This window comes from Saimiri boliviensis, chromosome 21 (assembly GCF_048565385.1).
Source record: "Saimiri boliviensis isolate mSaiBol1 chromosome 21, mSaiBol1.pri, whole genome shotgun sequence".
NCBI classification, from domain to species: Eukaryota; Metazoa; Chordata; class Mammalia; order Primates; family Cebidae; genus Saimiri; species Saimiri boliviensis.
In genome coordinates, this window is record NC_133469.1 from 17,811,665 (window position 1) to 17,830,516 (window position 18,852).

At 46.9% G+C, this 18,852-nt stretch overlaps 2 protein-coding genes across 7 annotated transcripts in view; one reads left to right on the plus strand and one right to left on the minus strand.

Annotated features, from left to right (window-relative positions):
* Positions 1–18,852, plus strand: part of SYN3 (synapsin III) — a 509,993-nt gene that overhangs the window by 197,439 nt on the left and 293,702 nt on the right. The gene's annotated exons all lie outside the window — the stretch shown is intronic.
* TIMP3 (TIMP metallopeptidase inhibitor 3) overlaps positions 1–18,852 on the minus strand; it is a 54,827-nt gene that overhangs the window by 6,431 nt on the left and 29,544 nt on the right. The window contains exon 2 of the mRNA XM_003932933.4: positions 4,670–4,752. Coding sequence (XP_003932982.1) covers positions 4,670–4,752 — 83 coding nt within the window. The remainder of the gene's footprint in view (positions 1–4,669; positions 4,753–18,852) is intronic.

The window sequence follows — 18,852 nt, forward strand, 5'->3', positions numbered from 1 at the left end:
TTTAGGAGAGTTATAATAGGTTTAGAATGTCGTGACATCAGAGAATCCTAGAATCTCAGAGCTGGAAAAGATGTTAGAGATAATCTAATCCAAACCAATGCCATGGAGATGAATGGTAAATTCAGGTTTTGGAGACTGACAGCCAGAGTTTGAATCTTGAATCTTTTGTGCCACCTATTAGCCACTTGGAAAGTTGCTTAACCTCTTTGGGCCTCAGTTTTTTCATCTGTAAAATGGGTCAAAATGCTTACTCCATAGGGTGTTTGAGAGAAGCAAATGATTTAGAATAGCATACAACATTCAATAAAACTTAGCTTAGAACCAGTTACAGTGAAAATCGTAAGGAGAGGAGGAAAGAGTTTGATCCCCTTCCTCCTAAGTCCCTTCCTCATCTCTTAACAAGTAGTTAAAGCTGGTTTAGAACTTCAGACATAAGTGGGTTGTTCTTTTTCAGCTGGGTTCTACATGCCTTTGGGCCCCTCTTCTTGGTAGCATCCACACAGAGTTCCAAGAAATTAGCTTCCCTTGGAGTGAAGGGACAAATAAAGTAAAAATGAAGTTTCTGAGACTGGGGACATTTGCATAGTCCTTGTAAAATGTCTGGTCTTTACATTGACAGCACGAGTTGCTACAGTGATGCCAACTATGTCTTGCATGCCTACTGAAGATCAACATTGTTGTGGATGCTGGTTTACATCATGGATGCATTTAAACCCACAACTTCTTATTTACAGACTGACCGAGATACCAGGGGCATGATCTTTCTCCTACAGAGCAGCTTGTCTAGCAGGACAGGCAGAGAATGTGGAAACTGAGCCAGTCTCTGCAAAGGGCTAGATGAGAGTCCTACACCAGGAAGCACCACAGGCATTGCAAGAATGGTTCCCTGTGGGCTGGGGGTCAAAGATGCTTCCAGATGGAGCTTCAAAGGCGAGACCCTGCTATTGCTCATTTGATTAGACAAACCACTAAAGGAAGGAAGTCCCCGGAGGTCTGCTCTGCCTACAGTCAGGACATGCAAAGCACATTAGCAGCGGGTTTCCCCATGGGACCCTACCAGGACCAGCTGGGACATAATGCCCCCCACATTCTGTCCCCTGCAGCCAGCCAGAGAGCATGTCTCCACTACACAAACAATAACTCCTGGCACAGTGGACCAGTTTCTCATGGTCCTGATGGGGAGATAAGGCCCCCACAGCTTAGAGCGGCCAGTTCCGGAAACTTTCACTTTCACCCCACAGCCCAGGGCCTCAGCCCCAGCAAATCTCCAAGTTTGGGTTTGCAATAAGCTCTCTCAGCATTCTGACACCCTTGCTCCCTCCCACACACACATCACAGGTCTCTGCATACTGAAATTGTTCCTGAGAGTTGGGTCAGAGGCTCCAGTGTTAGCAGATGGAGATGCTCTGCTTGCATTTCATCAGTGAGAGAAGACAGAGGTCAGACAGGACAGCTCAAAGTCTCAGGTTCTCCAAGTTCCTTCAGTCCTGCTCTAAGGACTTGCTCACCTCATCTGACTCTCTTAGGGTAGAGTCTCTAATCCACTAGAAGAAAGCCTCCCAGGGACCAGTGCCAAAACTCATGCAGGCTTGCCTCTGTGACCTCTCCCCCTTCCCTCCTACAAAGATTTTTCTGATACACCCTTTGCAGGATGTTACAAGTCCAGCCCTACACTGCTGGATGATAAACCAACAAACCCAAGCCGACCGCTTTTTGCTCCATGGGGAGCTAAATACAAATGGAGTGGGCATTTATCTACCCTAAAGTGGGTAGGAATGATGAAATCAGCCTGCTGCTCCATACTGTGTTATCTCCTTACAGGCAAAGACCCTCTAGTTTTGCTAGGGTTTGCAACTTTCTAGCCATATGATCTTAACTGTTATATGACCTCTCAGGTCTCAGTTGCCTCACCTGTCAAATAGAGGACAAAGTGTTACCTATTTTACAGTGTTAGTATAAGGACTGATCTATCCAAAGGCCTAGCACAGGTGTCCCCAAACTTTTTACACAGGGGGCCAGTTCACTGTCCCTCAGACCGTTGGAGGGCCGCCACATACTGTGCTCTTCTCACTGACCACCAATGAAAGAGGTGCCCCTTCCTGAAGTGCGGCGGGGGGCCGGATAAATGGCTTCAGGGGGCCGCATGCGGCCCGCGGGCCGTAGTTTGGGGACGCTTGGCCTAGCAGAAAGTCTGGCACATAGCAAATGCTCAGTAAGTGTTACTTATGCAGAGTCTTATCATAATTATAACCAGTATTATCTTTGTATCTCCAGCTCAAAGCACAGTACTAAGCACAGAGAGAGGGTAGGAGGGAGCCATGAGAGGATAGATGGACGGACTATTACTTCTACTTCTAGCGTGTATCTTCTCTGACTTGCAGGCTGGTACCTAGAGACAAGCAGATTCCAGTGGCCTCTTTGGATAGAAGGGAACTGACCAGTTCTATGGATCCTAATACCTGACTGTAGGGAGGTCAGAGTGAATAAAAGGCATGAGATGGTGACTGATGATTAAAGTAAGATGGCAGGGAGATTTGGGAGCCATATAAAGAACACAGGATTGGGAAGGAATTCTGATACCTCAGCTTGGGCATTAGATCTGCCCTTAATTAAATGCATGGCTCTGGGCAAGTCATTTCTTCTTTGAGCCTCTGTCAGAAGTAGGACGAGGGATTTTACATCTAATTCCCAGCACCATGATTCATGAGCTCAGGTGAAGGATGGTGAATGGAAAGGCTGAGCTCACCAGTCTGGGGGTGTGAGTATGTATTCTCAAGTGATGGGCTAGCAAATGTTGTTTGGTCTTTAAACAACCCCCAATGGCTGGCCTGACACCAGCAAGGAGAAATGGGATATTCTGCCCACAGGAAGGGCTTCTGGTCACCCTGGTCTCCAGGCCCTGATGGTAGGAAGGAAACTAGGTGGGCTTAGGAACTGCTGCCTTCCAGCTATTTCTTGCTCAGCTCTCTGCTGACCACAAAGTATCTCATAATGAAGACTATTCCAGACCAGGCAGGTTCATGTGTTTTCTGAACCTCTGCTTTGGTCTAATAATCTTTGGCATTCCTGAGCTGGCTGCCAGAGGTTGCAAAGTGGGTTTTTTGGATTGTTGTTGCTCTTCCTGGTTCCCCACCCCCACCCATTCTTCTCTCCCCAGGGCCATCTGAAGACATAAGCTGGTCTCATGACCAAGCTTAGGCAGCCAAGGGCAACTGGCCAGGGCTGACTCTGGACATTACATAACCAGAAGGCTGTGGGTGTTTGCAAAATTGAATCCAAAGCAACAGGTTCCACAAAATTAGTGCATGTAGCCACAGGCCTCTGGACATGGGAATAAGGAAGCCTGGAGGTTGGCCTCAGGGATGGTTGGGTCCCCGACTCCCTTCTACCTGGACATTGTGGCTTGTCTCCTCTGGGGAGTTTCCAGGCCTGTGGAGTTTCACCCTCATGTCCCTATTAGACAGATAAACATTCACTAAGTCCCTTTTGCATGCCAGGTCCTACCCTAATTGCTGGGGATGCAAATATGAGCAGTTAAGTTAAAGGGCTGGACAGTTCCTATGGACCTCAGCACACCCCACATTGAACTTCTGATGAGTCATACACACACATGCCTCTTCTCTCCCACCTTAGGAACTCTAATTCCTAAAGGTGGAAACTATCTCCCTCACGGCCTCCCTGGCCCCTGGCTCAGAGCTCTGCATGTAGAGAGGTGCTCACAAAGATGGAGTGAAGAACCATTTGGTGAATTATTCAAGGTGAAGCCCCAGTCTTCTGTGTTAAGGCAATCACCAGTTTACCCTTCCATTGTATACCACCCGCTCCTCCTTACAAGTATCACAGCCCACATCTCAGGGTGATCAGAATGCCTGAGCTAGCGAGGGGCATCAAGCCCAACCCCACACTGTTAACAGATGGCAAAACTGTGGCCAAGGAAAAGGGAAAAGTTCAAGGTAAGCAGGCTATTTAGGAATGAAGCTGAAACTAGGAGCCAGGTTCTCTAGATTTCAAAGCTGGTGTTCTGTTTCTTGAGACATACCTCCTTACTGTGCTTCATGATGTTCATATGCTAGGTAATATGTTTAATGGTAAGAATATGCTTAGCAAATGTTGCTAATTAGCTAGGATGCAAGAAGACAATCAGCTGGGAAAATAGGGAAAGAAAGTGCAGTTCCTACCTTGGGATGAGCTTCCTGTGATCAGCACAGGTTTCGTGTAAAGATTTGAGGAGTGTAAACCTAAGCTGTAACCTCAGTGACTGCTTGAGACCTGTAAGCACTGTTGAATCCAGGATAGTCAGAGCTCAGAAGAGTCTGTAGAGATGATCTAGTTCAACCCCCTCATTTCACAATTGGGAAGATTAAAGCCCAGAAAGGGGCAGTGACTTGGCCATGGTCTCATGGTTACCAACTAACAAGGCTATCTGCCATCTGGCTCCAGAGCTGAGCCTTCTAACAAGTGCCTTGGAGTGACTACACCTACATGGGCTCTGGGACCAGGCAGCCCCATGCCCCTCCCTATTCATCCCTTAATGCTGCCTTAGCAGCATCCTCTCCAGCAGTTAGAAGGGCTGGGTCTGGCTGGTGCTTAGACACACACCCCAGTTCCAACCCACTTTGTCTCCCTTGGCCAGGTCTTTTCTGGCAAAAACCCAGATGACATTACCTACCTTCATCTGCTTGATGGTGTAGACCAGTGTGCCGAAGGGCCCCTCCTTTACCAACTTCTTCCCCACCACCTTGGCCCGGATCACTGCAGAGACAGCAAGAGGGAGACAATAGGAGGTTAGGGAGGCCCAAGCCACATCCGGAACAGCATCTCAGGGCAGGCGTGCTAACCTCCGTGGGGCCTGGAATTGCTCTCTTACTTTGGAGCCAACTGGAATAGATGATTGTGTTTATAAGAGTGGGAATTCCCGGCCAGGCATGGTGGCTCAGGCCTGTGATCCCAGCACTTTGGGAGGCCAAGGCAAGTGGATCACAAGGTCAAGAGATCGAGACCATCCTGGCCAACATGATGAAACCCCGTCTCTACTAAAAATACAAAAATTAGTTGAATGTGGTGGCACATGCCTGTAGTCCTAGCTACTCAGGAGGCTGAGGCAGGAGAATCACTTTAACCTGGGAGGTAGAAGTTGCAGTGAGTCGAGATCATGCCACTGCACTCCAGCCTGACAACAAAGTGAGACTCTGCCTTAAAAAAAAAAAAAAAGGACTGGGAATTCCCCGGGGTGAGAGGAAGGTTGGAGGAAAAAGCAGCAGCCACCATTCAACTTAATTACCCCAAATGTTCACAATTGCCAGCTCCAGAACTTCCTAGGCTATAGTCACCCCCTGACCCTGGGGGTTTTCCTGACTTTGTGGCTTTACCATAATCCAAAATCTACTTCTCCTATTAGAGCCATTGTCCCCCCTCCATTGCCCACCTGACAATGCCGTGGTCTCCCTGAACTGTTCTCTTTCCACTAGGACCCCTTTCTAACCACCTCATTTGGGGCTCTTCCTTTGCGTGCATTAACTCGCCACATCTTGACATGTCCACAGGATTGTGGTGCACCCCAACTTCCCACAGTGCCCCCATTTAGCATTCTGGTTAAGCCATTGGTATCCAGTGCTTAGATAGCAAGGGATGCATTAGAGTCTAAGCTTTATGGGGATGTGGTAGAAGAAGGAGCAATTGGGAGTGGGGGCTTAGGAGCCAGATTGAACTTTTCTGATCTTTGCTTCTGGTCTCCTCTTCTGTAAAACAGGAATCATACTGATACTAATCTCCTGAATTAAAGGGATTAGTCAAAATGATGAATATGAAACTCTTGACACTGTCTTGGACATAGCTTGTACTAAACAAATGTTATTAATATCATCATCATCACTATCATTACCAAAAATGAAATGGGCTAACCATGGAATGACTGTTCCAATGAAAACAACTCCCATGTATTGCATACCTACTATGTGCATGTACATTTCATTTATTTACTGCTCTTAACTACCTTATCAGGGCAGTATTAGCATCCACATTATCTAGATAAGGAAACTGACTGAGAAGTGAAGCCACTTCCTCTTTTGGAGCCTCAATTTTCTCATCTATAAAGAGGGTGTAACTCTCCTTACATCAGGGAATTGGAATGAGGATTGAACGAAATATCTTATGAAATTTCCCACTACAATGTCTGGCAGAAGGGAGTTACCTGGTAGATACTAGTTGACTATGAGTACAAAAATAATTACACCCAGTAGGTTGAGGGCTGAAAGAGAAACAATTTACCACATGCACTGGGAACACAAAGAAGAGAGGACTTGACTTTTAGATTCTATAAGGCTGTTCTTCTCTTTCTACTTTGTGTGAAAAAGAAGCACCCAAGAGCTGTCTTCAAGTATTTGTAAAATCAGCACACGGAGGAGCAAATGGACAGGTCTTGAAAATAAAAACTGGAAATTGCAGAGAGCAACATTATGAGCTCCACCAAAGAAAAAAATTCATCTAATAATAAAAACCAACAACAAAAGGCAGGGGGGCTGCCATCAGGGCAGAGAGTGCCTCTACCAGGGGGTGCGGTAGGGGTGCTGAACGCTTCCATGCTAGGACCTCAACAGGAATTGGAATGGGGCTTGCCTGTGCAGTCATACTTGGAATTACGAATTGAAATCCTTCAGCCCTGAGATCCTATCATTCTTTCTTATCTCAAGTTGCACTTAGCCCAAAAAGGAGTAGATAATACATGCTTGTTAAGTAAAATACCCTTCTCACTCACACACACACACACACACACACACACACACACTCTCTCTCTCTCTCTCTCTCTCTCTCTCTCTCTCTCTCTCTCTCTCTCTCTGGTAGCTCCATTATCCTTCCTCATTGTGTATATTCCACTATGTTTCCCAATTCTTTGACTCTAATCTCTTTTTAAAAAAAACTCTTTACTAAGAATGGATTCCACATTCTTACTGGATTCTGTCTTGTTTCTTTCCAAATGAGCTTGGATCCTACCCTTGCAGTCAGACATGAAGTCAGGGTTCAGATGAATCAATGGCCCCTTCAGACCTTCCCTGCCAGGGATGGCAAAACACATAGTCATTGGCAAAGTTAGCAATTTAGCTGAGGCAGCTCAAATTAGGAGGAGGCGAGTGGTTGTTTCCAAGTCTGCTGTAAAAACAAGAGGTTGGCAAGATCCCAGGCCAATGTCTCTCAAGATCCTGCATCCACCTCTGTTTCTAACATTGCGGTAGTATTCTCGGCGACATGCCAGCCTCCCGGAGGCCCTGGGGACTGTTTCCTCTATATTAACTCTCACAGACAGGTTATAACAGCTTCACCTCTGGGAGAGGCATGTCTGTCAGGCCTTTATCACTGATTCTTCCTGAAGTGATTTGGACCCATCTTCCCTGCTTCATTAACACAGAAGGTAAACAAGGGAGTGAGTCTTGGCAGGGAGGCAGGAGGGGCAAGGCAAAAGGGATTTCCTTTAAATAGCAACATCCTGGTTAAAAAATGGCTTGACTTGATTTAGACATAAGATGTCATAAGCAGACCTGCCCCGTAAAGCTGGGTGCTGCTGGAAGCTTCTATACCTACAACCAGCCAACTCGTTTCCTTACCCCCAATGGCCTGAGCTTGGAACCATTTCATCGGAGGATAGTTTAGTGAAAAGAATACATTTTTGTAGTCAGAAACCTGCATTGGTGTTTGGGTTCCACCATTACTGTATGATCTCTTTGGGCTTCTTTCCTCCTAAATCTCTCTGGCTTTCTTAGCCCAGTGCCTCTCATGTGGCTTACAAGTGATATGCTTATTACTGTTGGGACAGCAACATAGTATTGCATTGAAGAGCCTAGTCTCTTGAGCCTGATGGCCAAGGTTCAAATCCCAGCCCTGGTGCTGGCTGACCTTCAGGAAGTTGCTAACCTCTCTATGCCTTGGTTTCCCAATCTATAAGATGGGAATGATGGCAACAATGCTTCATAAATTTACTGTGAGGGTAATATTAATATAAGCACTAAGAACAGTGTGTAGTCCATCCCAAACCCCATGTGTTTGCTCTGTAAGCTAAGGCCTGGGAGTTCTCCCTAGGATGAGGAGAAAGACAACCTCATACAAATATTCTAGCCTTGCAGAACTTCAGAGAGAGGTGGAGAAGCACAGATGAAGTAGTCAGAACAAGGGTAGGAGGTATTTTGGGGCCAGGAGTGCCTACTCTATCACAGGTTCCCATCCCATCTCATCACCCATGTGTAACCCAAGAATGGCCTACCAGGACCAGACAAACAAGATCACAGTCATGGTTCCAAACATCTAAGGCAGAGATGGCCCAGTGAAGAGGCCACATCAGTGTTTTTCTTACAAAAACAAAACTTCATCAAACTGAACTAAAATTAAATGACATTCTGCCCTCCAAATAGATTCTCAGAATCCTTCCAAAGTAGAATTGCTGGCCAACCCCAGAGCCTCCTATTTGGTTTGTGTATTAATATGTCTGTATTGCTCCAGTTTCTCCTCTGTAATTAAAATGTGTGCTATTTTGTACTTTCCTGTTTGGCAATCAGGGTTCTCCAGAGGCATTTGCTGGCCTAGGGGCCACAGGGAACAAGGGAAGTGGGGATGGGGGGGGAGGTTGTGGTTTTCCAACAACAGAAGACACTTTTCAAACTGGTAGCTGGCAGCATGTCCAGCCATTCCTTCCACCTTGTGATGGCTAGAAGCCAGCTTTATAGATGGGAGAGGCTGGACACAGGTTGTCTGTATTCCCAATCATGCTGGAGTATGGCCCGACATTGTCTACCCACTGCCCCCTAACAGCCAAACCAACATAGGCGTGAACTAGGTTGGTGTCTAGAACACTGGGTTCGGTGCTGGTGAGGGTGACAACAAGAAATAGAAGTCCAATTTCCTGCTTCCACTAATGGCTAGTCTAGTGGGGAGATGAAGTTTAAAAGTTTATGGCTACAGGACTAATCTCCAAGGTACAGAAGCACCAGTTAGAGAAGGGAGAGGTGGAGCGCAGCCTGAATCTCAGCCTCTGAGCCTCTCTTGTCTCTCTAGAATCTCTTTTGCTCTTAGAAAGAGAATCTGGGTTTCTAGGGGTATGGCGGTCAAAACAAACAAGGAAGAGGCTGGGTGTGGTGGCACATGCCTATAATCTCACCACTTTGGGAGACCAAGGCAGGGGGATCACTTGAGCTCAGTAGTTCCAGACCAGCCTGGGCAATACAGTGGCACCTTGTCTCTGCAAACAATAAAAAAATTTTAAAAATTTGTTAAAATTCCTAGGGCATGGTGCCATGTACCTATAATCTTAGCTACTCAGGAAGCTGAGGTGGGAGGATTGCTTGAGCCCAGGAGTTCGAGGCCACAGTGAGCCATGATCGTGCCATTGCACTCCAGCCTGGATGACAGAACAAGACTCTGTCTCACTGGTTAAAAAAAAAGAAAAGAAAAAAAAAAGGCGAACAAGGAAGAGATTGATTAAGGAATAAGCAGTATTTTAATGTAAAAGTATCTAAGAAGAAACTAACAGGATGTGTGTGCCTAAATAATTGGCACATTGATCTATAAATATACATGGGGCCCTCTTGAATATATCATGCACCTGAGAAGCCAGGCATAAAGCCAGGTATATCTCTATTGAACTGTCTTTGCTTCCTTTGAATATTTGTTTGGGGGAGAGTGCTAGTAAGAGCTTACAAAAGCAAGGCAAACAAAGCACACGTCTTCCATAAATATAACTTCATGCTGCCTCTCCCCACCTCCAGCTCTAGCAATGTGGACCACAGTGGCACAAGTTTTGAACAAAGAACAATTTTCCAATGGCAGTTGGGATTGAGTTTCCAGCACAGCTTACTAGTATATCTCCAGAAACTGTACACGTGCTGTTCATCAGCATATTCAGAGTAGGGGAAGACACCCTTAAGCTGCCCTCCCTTTCTCTCTCTGCTTCCACCCTCCATCCAACCATCATCAACCAAACCCAGATCCTTCCCCCACCCCCCATGACTGATGGTTGGACTTTCCTGCCGGCAGGCTAGAAAGCCAAGCAACAAGCAACAGTGCTACCCATTTGGCTAGTCTGAGGATCAAGGACTCCTTAACTAATTAATGCGTATCAACTTAGGACTCTGAGTTCCGCCCATGGTAGCATCAAGGGAAGAGCAGTACAAATCTTCTCGATGAATTAGGAGTTGATTCACACCACACCACACACACACACACACACACACACACACACACACCCATTCCTGTCTCTCCCTTAGGCCCTGTAGAATGATTTTGCTGGTTTAAGGCATGGTTTCTAGAAGGAGAGCAAGGATAAGTAAGGCACATCTGGTTAGCAGGTAGACTGCATTTCTCCAAAAGCAGAAGTCCCTGTTAGTGTCAACCCCAGGGAAGGGGCTGCTCTTCTCACGGGACCCCAGCAGGCAGGTTTTAGGTAGAAAGAAAAGCCTGGACCATGGGCTCGAATTTTGGGTCTCAACTTGGAGGAAAAGAGGGATCTGGAAGTGTTAGAATGATGCCCATCCCATGAATGCACACTAAAAATGAGGAAAGAGTGATCTCTGTCGCCCAGCGTGTCTCATAGCCCCTTCATGTTTATTTTACCATCTCCCACAGGATGACAAAAGGAGGGGCCTTGCTGAGGCCAGAGTGCTCCTGGCAAAGGCAATTAAGTCAGGGCCCCACAGGGAGGCTGGCCTGGAGCCCACCAAGCCAGTCTTTTTCCTGCCCACCTTGGACACTCCACACTGTAGCCTGCCCAGGAGGGCAGAGCCAGGCTCTCTCACTCTTCCAGCTGCTCACCCATTCAAGAACTACAAACTGCTTGCTTTTCTTAGCATCACATCGGTGAACCTGGAGGAGAGGGAAAGGAACTAGAACATGCCGATAACAACTACTATTTATCCTATGCCTCCTAGGTGCCAAGCAATGTGTGCATGGTTCTTCCACTCTGTCCTCATGGTAACCTGGTAAAGTGGCTACTGTTGTGGTTATTAATGTCCCTATTTTCCAACTGAGACAATGGAGATCAGATAGCCCTGCAAGGAGTTTTGCATCCTAGTGGAAAAAAAAAAAAGGGGAGGTCCCCCAGGACAGCAGACCACCTAAAAACCTTTACATGGGATTCACACTTGTTGCAAAATAGTTCATAATTTTACTGCACCACCCCACTTTCACTGCAGAGGATCAGAGAAGACTGATACCTAAAAGGAAGGACCCTTGATAAGCTCCCAGCGAGCTCCAGATTCCTTTCATCACCCACCTACCACCCTTCCCAATCACTTACACACACACACACACACACACACACACACACACACACACACCCTCTGATTAGTAATAAAAATCTAGAAGTAATTGCCATCAGCAATATAACAATATATCATATCATCAGTTAGCCTTTTGTGTTCCCCAGCAAGGCTTTCATGGAAGAAAAACAAATAACTCAGAAACCACAAAACCACACTCTCCCTAAGGTTTCTCCCAACACTGGGAGTTTGAGGTTAATTAGACTGATTAATTAAATGAGACAATGTATACATACAAAGGTACTTTGTAACCCTGAAGCTAGACAGATGATACACTGTTATATTGCTGATTACTTGTAGGTTCTTATTCAGTCAAAAGCGGGTAATAGCAATTATTGGTTCATAGGGTCAGAAAACAACTGTTCAGCAACCAGGAAGGTGTTTGCGTATTGTGCTAGAAGTATATAGGGATATGGAGATAAATAAGCCCCCTAGGAACTCAAGAGCGAGAGGTAAGAGAGACCGGCAATAACACTCAAATAAGGCAGGCTCAGCAATATAAGCCAGGATGGAAATCCAGGACAGAGCCAAGAGGACATGAAGTCTGTCTCAGGAGAGGGGTGTCAGGAAAGCACCCCAGAGATGGCATCAGATCTGAGCCTCAGCCCATCCTGCAGAAGAGACTCAGTTTGCTCTGTCTGACTCAGTTTAAGGCAGAAGTCTAGACCTGATCTGGGTAGGGGGAGGTAAAGAGAGCATCTGGAAATGAGGCGGAATCACAGCTGGGCTCTGAGCAAAGCCAGAGCAGATATCCTGCCTTTCCAGGAAGATGATGACTCCCCCTTCCCACCACAAGACCACAGGGCCTAGGGGCTGGGGGCGGGGAGCAGCGAGCAGCCTGAGTGAAGAGGAACTCTCTGCTCTCCAGAAAAGTCCCACAAATAATCTCTTCCTGCATCCTACTCTGGTCCCCCAGGGCCCTTCTCTCTTGTCCATTTCAAAGGCCCTTTTTGTTGATGTCAAAGCCAAGGCCAGACCATTAATATGCACTCCCCATCAAGATAAGGAGTCCCAGTTCAAAGCCTGTCCTGACTAACTCTTTCCGTTAAGTAAAAATATTAATCTTGGTTTTATTTAAGTAGGTTTTTTTGGCAAGAAATGAACGCCTGTGGCTAAAAATAAACCCAAAGACACACACTCAGAAAATCTGGAAAGCTGCAAATCATTTCAACCCAAGTTTCCATCTCAGGGAAAGCTATTAAACCTGGAGGATATGAAAACCTCCCTGCCCAGGCACTCCTGCTTCTCAGTGCCTGCCTTGTGTTCCGGGGTCCCCAGGACAGGCCTGTCCTGGGGATGCGCTGTCTTGAACCTCCTGGGGAAGGGGACGAGGAGCCTTTGTGAGCTCCTGGCTCCCCTCACCTTGTGAGCAGGATGGATTTCTGCCTGAGTGGTCTGGGAAACACTCAGGGCCCCTGCTGACATCTGTTGTAGATGAAATGAAAAGCCAGGGAGGGGAGGGAACAGAGGCTCAGGAAGTTCAGGCTGCCTGGAACTTTGAGATTGCCCAAAAGAGCACAACACAAAATCGGCATCCCATGTTGGCTTTCATATGTTAAGCCACAACCTCAATTTTACACAATGAAATGACCAGATTTAAGAGTCACTCCTTCTAGGTATATGCCTAGACTTGGGATGAGTGCATTTGATGTTTAACAGCTTAAAGTCAGCCATACTTGATTTCTTCCTGGGGCCACCAGCAATTTGGCAGAAAGGTCCAGATCCCTTGGCCTGGAACAGGGCAGAAGTCCCAGGGCTGGCTGATTCCTGGATTCAGGGCCAATTTACCTGGAGAGGGAGGACTTTGCATCTCAGAAAAGTGATGGTGTTTCTGTGACCTGGGTTTCTAAGGGTCCATCGAGGCGACTGCCCCAAAGTATTCACCAAGCATGATTAGAATCACTGATGCTTTTACTCTGCAAAGGGCTGTCAGGTGAGAAATGTCAAAGCCCCAAAGGATAGACAGTGGGAAACACAGTCCTTCTCCCATAAGTCACCCAAATTGTCCCAGGAACAAATGGGATCCACAACCCTCATTTACATCCTCACCTACACCTCCCTTGGGTTTGCAGCATCTACAAGATTATTCTGCATTGCTCAGGGACATATATATGGCTCTGCAGAGCTGGGACCACACCTCAAGTCCTGTTACTCTAAAGCTTCCAGCCCATGTCACTATATGAACCTGTCCTATGGTGTCCCTTGCCTGGGTAAGAAGCACTTCCTCCCGGTGCATCTGCCTGCACCTTTGGCTTCCTGCAAGACCCACCAAGCTGAAATGCCACCTCCTACAGGAAGCCTTCTGCCCACCCCAGGCCAAGCTAGTCCACCTCTCTACTGCTTGACTTCCCTCTCTTTCTTTCAGCATGTGTTCTTCTTTAACGATCAGTTCCTTGGACACTCACTAGCATCACTAATTACCAGATGGCAGGGACTATATGTGAGACTCCAGCACCTGGCATAGAGCCTAGAATGTGGCCAGGGTTCCCAAAAATGTTGAATGAATGAATGAGGCTGTGGGAAGGAACCAGAGGTAATACAATAGCGAAGACGGCGGATGGTTTTGTGTTTGTCTTCTCGGAGTGCTTGGTCAGGAGTCCTTGTTCCATAGGGTTACTCAGAAAAGGAAGAGGCAGGTAAAAATGTGATCTGGAGGAGAACTTCTTGATGTGTCTGTGCAAGGACAGCACCCAGATGCTACCAAAACATGAGGAACCCAAAACTCAGCACCCTAAAGGAAGTCAGTGGTGACACCAGAATTAGCCCCAGGGAGTCTCCACCCAAGGCACTCCTTGCCAGACCTGCTGACCCCTCTGCAGGCCTCCTGGCCTGCAGCTGCCCCTCTTCCTGATGGAAGCTCTCAGGAAATATGAAGAGCCTGGCAGGCTGTTTCTTCAGGCCTCATCTCCAGGTCCTGTGTCCCTCTCTGCCTTAGTGTTTGTTGTTTGTTTTATTTTGTTTTGTTTTGTCCTCCTCCTCCCCCTTCTCCTCCCCTTTCTCCTCCTCCTCCTCCCCTTCTTCTTCCTCCTTCCCATTCTCCCCCTCCTCCTTCCCCTTTTCCTCCTCCTCCCTTCTCCTCCTCCTCCTACTACTCCTTTTTCTTTTTCTTCTTCTTCTCAAGTATATTGAAATTCATTGATTCACTCATCTGCTATTTATTCAGAAGTATTTGAGGAACTATGCATCTCAGATCCTGTGCCATGTCTTGGGGATTCAGTAATTAGCAGGCAGACAAAGTTCCTACCTTTAAGAACCTTATTTTATTCTTGTGAGACAAGAAGACAGGCAGTTATAGTCCAGGGAGCCACAGGAGTGTGCAATAGACACACCTGGCCAGCCTGGAGGTGCTGGAGGGAGACATCCTGCCTAAGCTGGGATCAGAAAATCACTCGAGACAGTCAAGAGAAAGAGAAAGGAAAGGCCCTTCTGGTCATGGTTGAAGCAGAAGGAGAGGCCTGGAGGCTGGAGAGTCTGGCCCATTGGGGAGTCAGAAAACAGAGAGTCCAACAAAGAACAGGTGGTAATTCCCAGCTTGTTAGGTTGGGTCTTGCTCCAACATGGGACAGTGCCATTTCTTGGGTGGGCTTCTACTCCCTGAGGCCACTGATAAAGACTTATCACTCTGTCACTGCCCATAGACTTTAGGATTGCATGTATCCAAATGGATGCCCAAACAGTCCATTGATAGGAGGCCCCCAAAGCCCCAAGAAACCCCTAGAAACAAGTCTGGGTCTTTACCTCAGACCCACAAGTGGTCTCATTCCAGCACACATCCCATTTCTAATCTCAAAGTGAATATTTAATGAATCTCTGTCTCCCTCTATACCTTCTCTCCTCCCAAGCCTTTTCACCTCTTGGAGTGGTTTCACCTTGGGTGTTTTGGCTGGGCATCTGTGCTGTGCTCTGAGGAAACACCAAGTCTAAGGGGCACACTAACCTCTCAAAAGATTAAGTCCACTCAGGGGTCAGAGGCGCCAACTTGCTCACTGCCATAAACACGCACTCGGCGAGGGGGGCTGAGACCACCCCCTATCCCCTGAGAGTGCTCTAGCCTCTCCACAGGAGCCCATGGGAAACTTTATCCCACACAAGTGGCCACCAGAATAGCAGCATGGTCTTCAACCACAGCCCCTTTGAAGCAGTGCCCAGAAAAATACCATGCCCTCAAACGGTTCTCAGAACTTCTAGCTTTCAGGTCGGGGCATTTGTGAAGCCCAAACAGCTGGCAACATCTCAGGAGCCATCTATAGCATTTTGATTTTCTCCTAATTGGGATTTTGTTTGCTAGGAGTGCTGAAGGACTCTGGGATAGGTCTAGGAGCAGGTCCACGGTTAGCCAAAGGACCACCCTCCTTTGCACATTAGACCTGCAGATGCGCCTTTGCAGACAGTAAATCTGTTCCCAGAATGCACCAGGAATGGGCAGGAGACTTTCTTGTGGTTTGAACAAGAGTCAATGGCTGCTGTGTCTCTGAAGTTTATACAGCACGATGCCAAGGAGACCCTGATACATCTATAACTTACCCTTCCTGTGGCTTTAAAAATAGTGTGGGCTTTCCTCACCTTTAAGTTCCACAAGCTTCATCCTGAAAGGTTGTGAACGCCCAGGGACATAGTTTGGAAGGCCTACCTGCTTTGGCAGGTGTTCCCTACCCAGGCTCACACAGTACCTCCCCACCAGCTTGCAACCACATCACTCACGTAGTGGGCACTCAGATAGAAACAGGTATGAGAAAAATGAGCCCATACATAGGTCTTCAAGCCCTAAGACTGTTATCAGAAAACCATAATGCTGAGGGTATGGAGGAATGATTAGAGATAAGATCCAAGTCCTTTTAAGGAAACCTTTGTTTTAAATAAAGTAAGTAAAGAATGCTAACTGCTGCCCTCTTTGATCAAAGTGGGTAATGGCAGAATGACAAAGCCAATCCTCTGTTATTTCTGCACAACTTGCCCTGGCCTCGCTGTGTGACAGGGAGATGGAGTTATTGATAAAGAAGAAAAAGACCATCTACCCTATAAACATCTTGTCTGTGCAATCATAGTGCTAAATCTCTTATTCATTCAGTATTCATTGAGCGCTTACTGTGTGCCACACACTGTGTCAGGTGGCAGAAACAGAAAAGCAAACGAGACAGACACACTTTACAAACAGTATATCTTATTCTTAAAACCAACTCCCAAAATGTGTAACTTTCTTTCCACTGAGTATAGAAAGAAAACAAGTCTCAGGATCGTTAAGAAACTTGTCAGAGGTCACACAGCTGGGAATCCAAATATGCATAGCAGCAAAGCTCATTCTCTTTCTACTACAAAACATTTAACAAATCTGAAACACCCCACCCAGTCAAATGCATTGGAAATGCAGAGACAGGGAAAATTCCCAAGGCTGAATTATGAGAGAAGGGCTTGTGTAAGTCACAGTTGGTGAGAACTTTGAGGTGGAGTTAACCCCCCATAACTCTTATAATATCTAAGAATCTCATCCAGTGGTGAAGTCTGGATTTGAATCTCCACTTACAGGCTGGATGGACTCCAGGGCTCTCAATGCCAGGTTGAGGGTACCTTAGCTTGCAGACAAAGGGCAGGAAGAGAGAAGTCCAGAAGCCCCATGGATTGAAGACAGGGAGCTCAGGCCTTAGGACCAAAGAGAATGGCAAGGGGCGAACAAGTATACATTTCTGGACATCTGATCAGCAGCCCTGGTCTAAGTTTCTCAGTTGCAAAGCCTTGGAGTTTTGCACATGCTGTTCTATCTGCATGAGACCCCCTTCTGCTCCCCATTACCTATCAACTGCCACTCATACTTCACATTTAAAATCAAAGGACACTTCCTCACATAAAGCCATCCCCAACCACCTCCTGCAAACATCAGACTAGAACAGAACCACTGTTTTCTATTCTCAGGGGCCCTAGTGTCTACGTAAGTATATGTTTGTAGATTCATTTGAGTAATGTCTGATCCTCATTCCTCCCTGCCCCACACACTCACTAAATTCTGCCAGAATTACATCTTGCTTTGCTCACCAATGTATCTAACTGCAGCATCTCACAGTGTCCGGAACATAGTAGGTGCTCAGTAAATAATTTCTGGGTGAAATAAGACATCTTTTCTATCTTGGCCTTATTGATTGCTTCCTAAGAAGAGTCTGTCACCCTGTTTTTCTCTGCTGTGCACTCTCTCACCCACTATATGCAACTAGCTGTAGCATTCCAATGCCAGTTCCACTGCGTGAGCTGACCCAGAAGAATGTGTAGGGTTTTGATCATGGAAAGAACAGAAGGAGGATGGTCCAGGCAATGAAAACAGCACAAACAAAGGCACAGCAAACAAACCAAGCCTGGCACATCAGAGGTCACATGGCTGAGGACTGCAAAGACCCTGACTGGAGAGAAGAAGAGGAGGCCACTAGTTCATTCTGACTGAAGCGAATGTCCAGTTCCCTGGGTGACAGACATAAGCTTGAATGGAGGACTCCTTAGGTCTGTTCCACAAACTAGGTCTGTTTGTAGATCCAGCAGTTTCTGGGTCTCATACAGACCCCTCTCCACATGCCAGGATGGTACCCTGTATCAGATGGGAATCATATTTTCTGGGCTTATGGGCCACCTGGAGTGCACCTCTTCCCACACAGCATTGAGCCGGCTGTCTCTTTGAAGAAGAGCTGTAATGATAAACTGCACATGCCTGCTTCTGGACACTGGAGTCCTCTAGTGCAATTACCACACCACAAAGTATCTGCAAAGCATACATAGCACCAGCCACCTCCCCCTGCCACCTCCACTGCACATCTGAAGGCTGGTAGGGTTTTGCCTAAGTGACCAGTGACTGCATGTGACACTTCTGGCTCTACCTGCACATGGGAGGCTCCTATTAAAAGGTGGGCTCCGCCAGGTGCAGTGGCTCACGCCTGTAATCCCACCACTTTGGGAGGGCAAGGCAGGCTGATCACCTGAGGTCAGGAGTTTAAGACCAGCCTGGCCAACATAGTGAAACCCCATCTGTATTCAAAATAGCATGCCAGTCTGGTTAGCCTGAATTGGGAGCCCCTCCTTTTCATCTCTGAGTCCTCCCTGCCTTCCAGGCATGTTTTAACTACAGCACAGTGGCATGGGCACATTTCACAGGCCACAGACTCTAGGTTGGGTGGGACCTGCAGGGTCACTCAGTGTAATCTCCTTTGAATTTATTCTACAGTCCCATCCCAAGGATAAGCTGCCCAATGTGCAACCATCTCTGACCTAGGTCAACCTGTTCTGTCAAGCCAGTTTTTTGACTGTAAAAAATTCCCCTTTGGACTGCTTCCCTGTGGCTTTCTCCCACCTAGTTGACATCTTGGGCTTCCAAGAAAACAAGATATTTGAAAAGAGTGGTCATTTTTCCAAGATCATCTCCAGGATAAATATTTTCATAGATTTGGATGGTCTCTCCCTGCTTAAGACATGGTCTCATGTCCTTTGACCATCTCAGCCTTGCTAGGGGCCAATGACTCTCTAACTGTTTTGTCAGGGGATAAATGCAAATTTCTTGGGAGCCACTGGTCGGTATACAAAG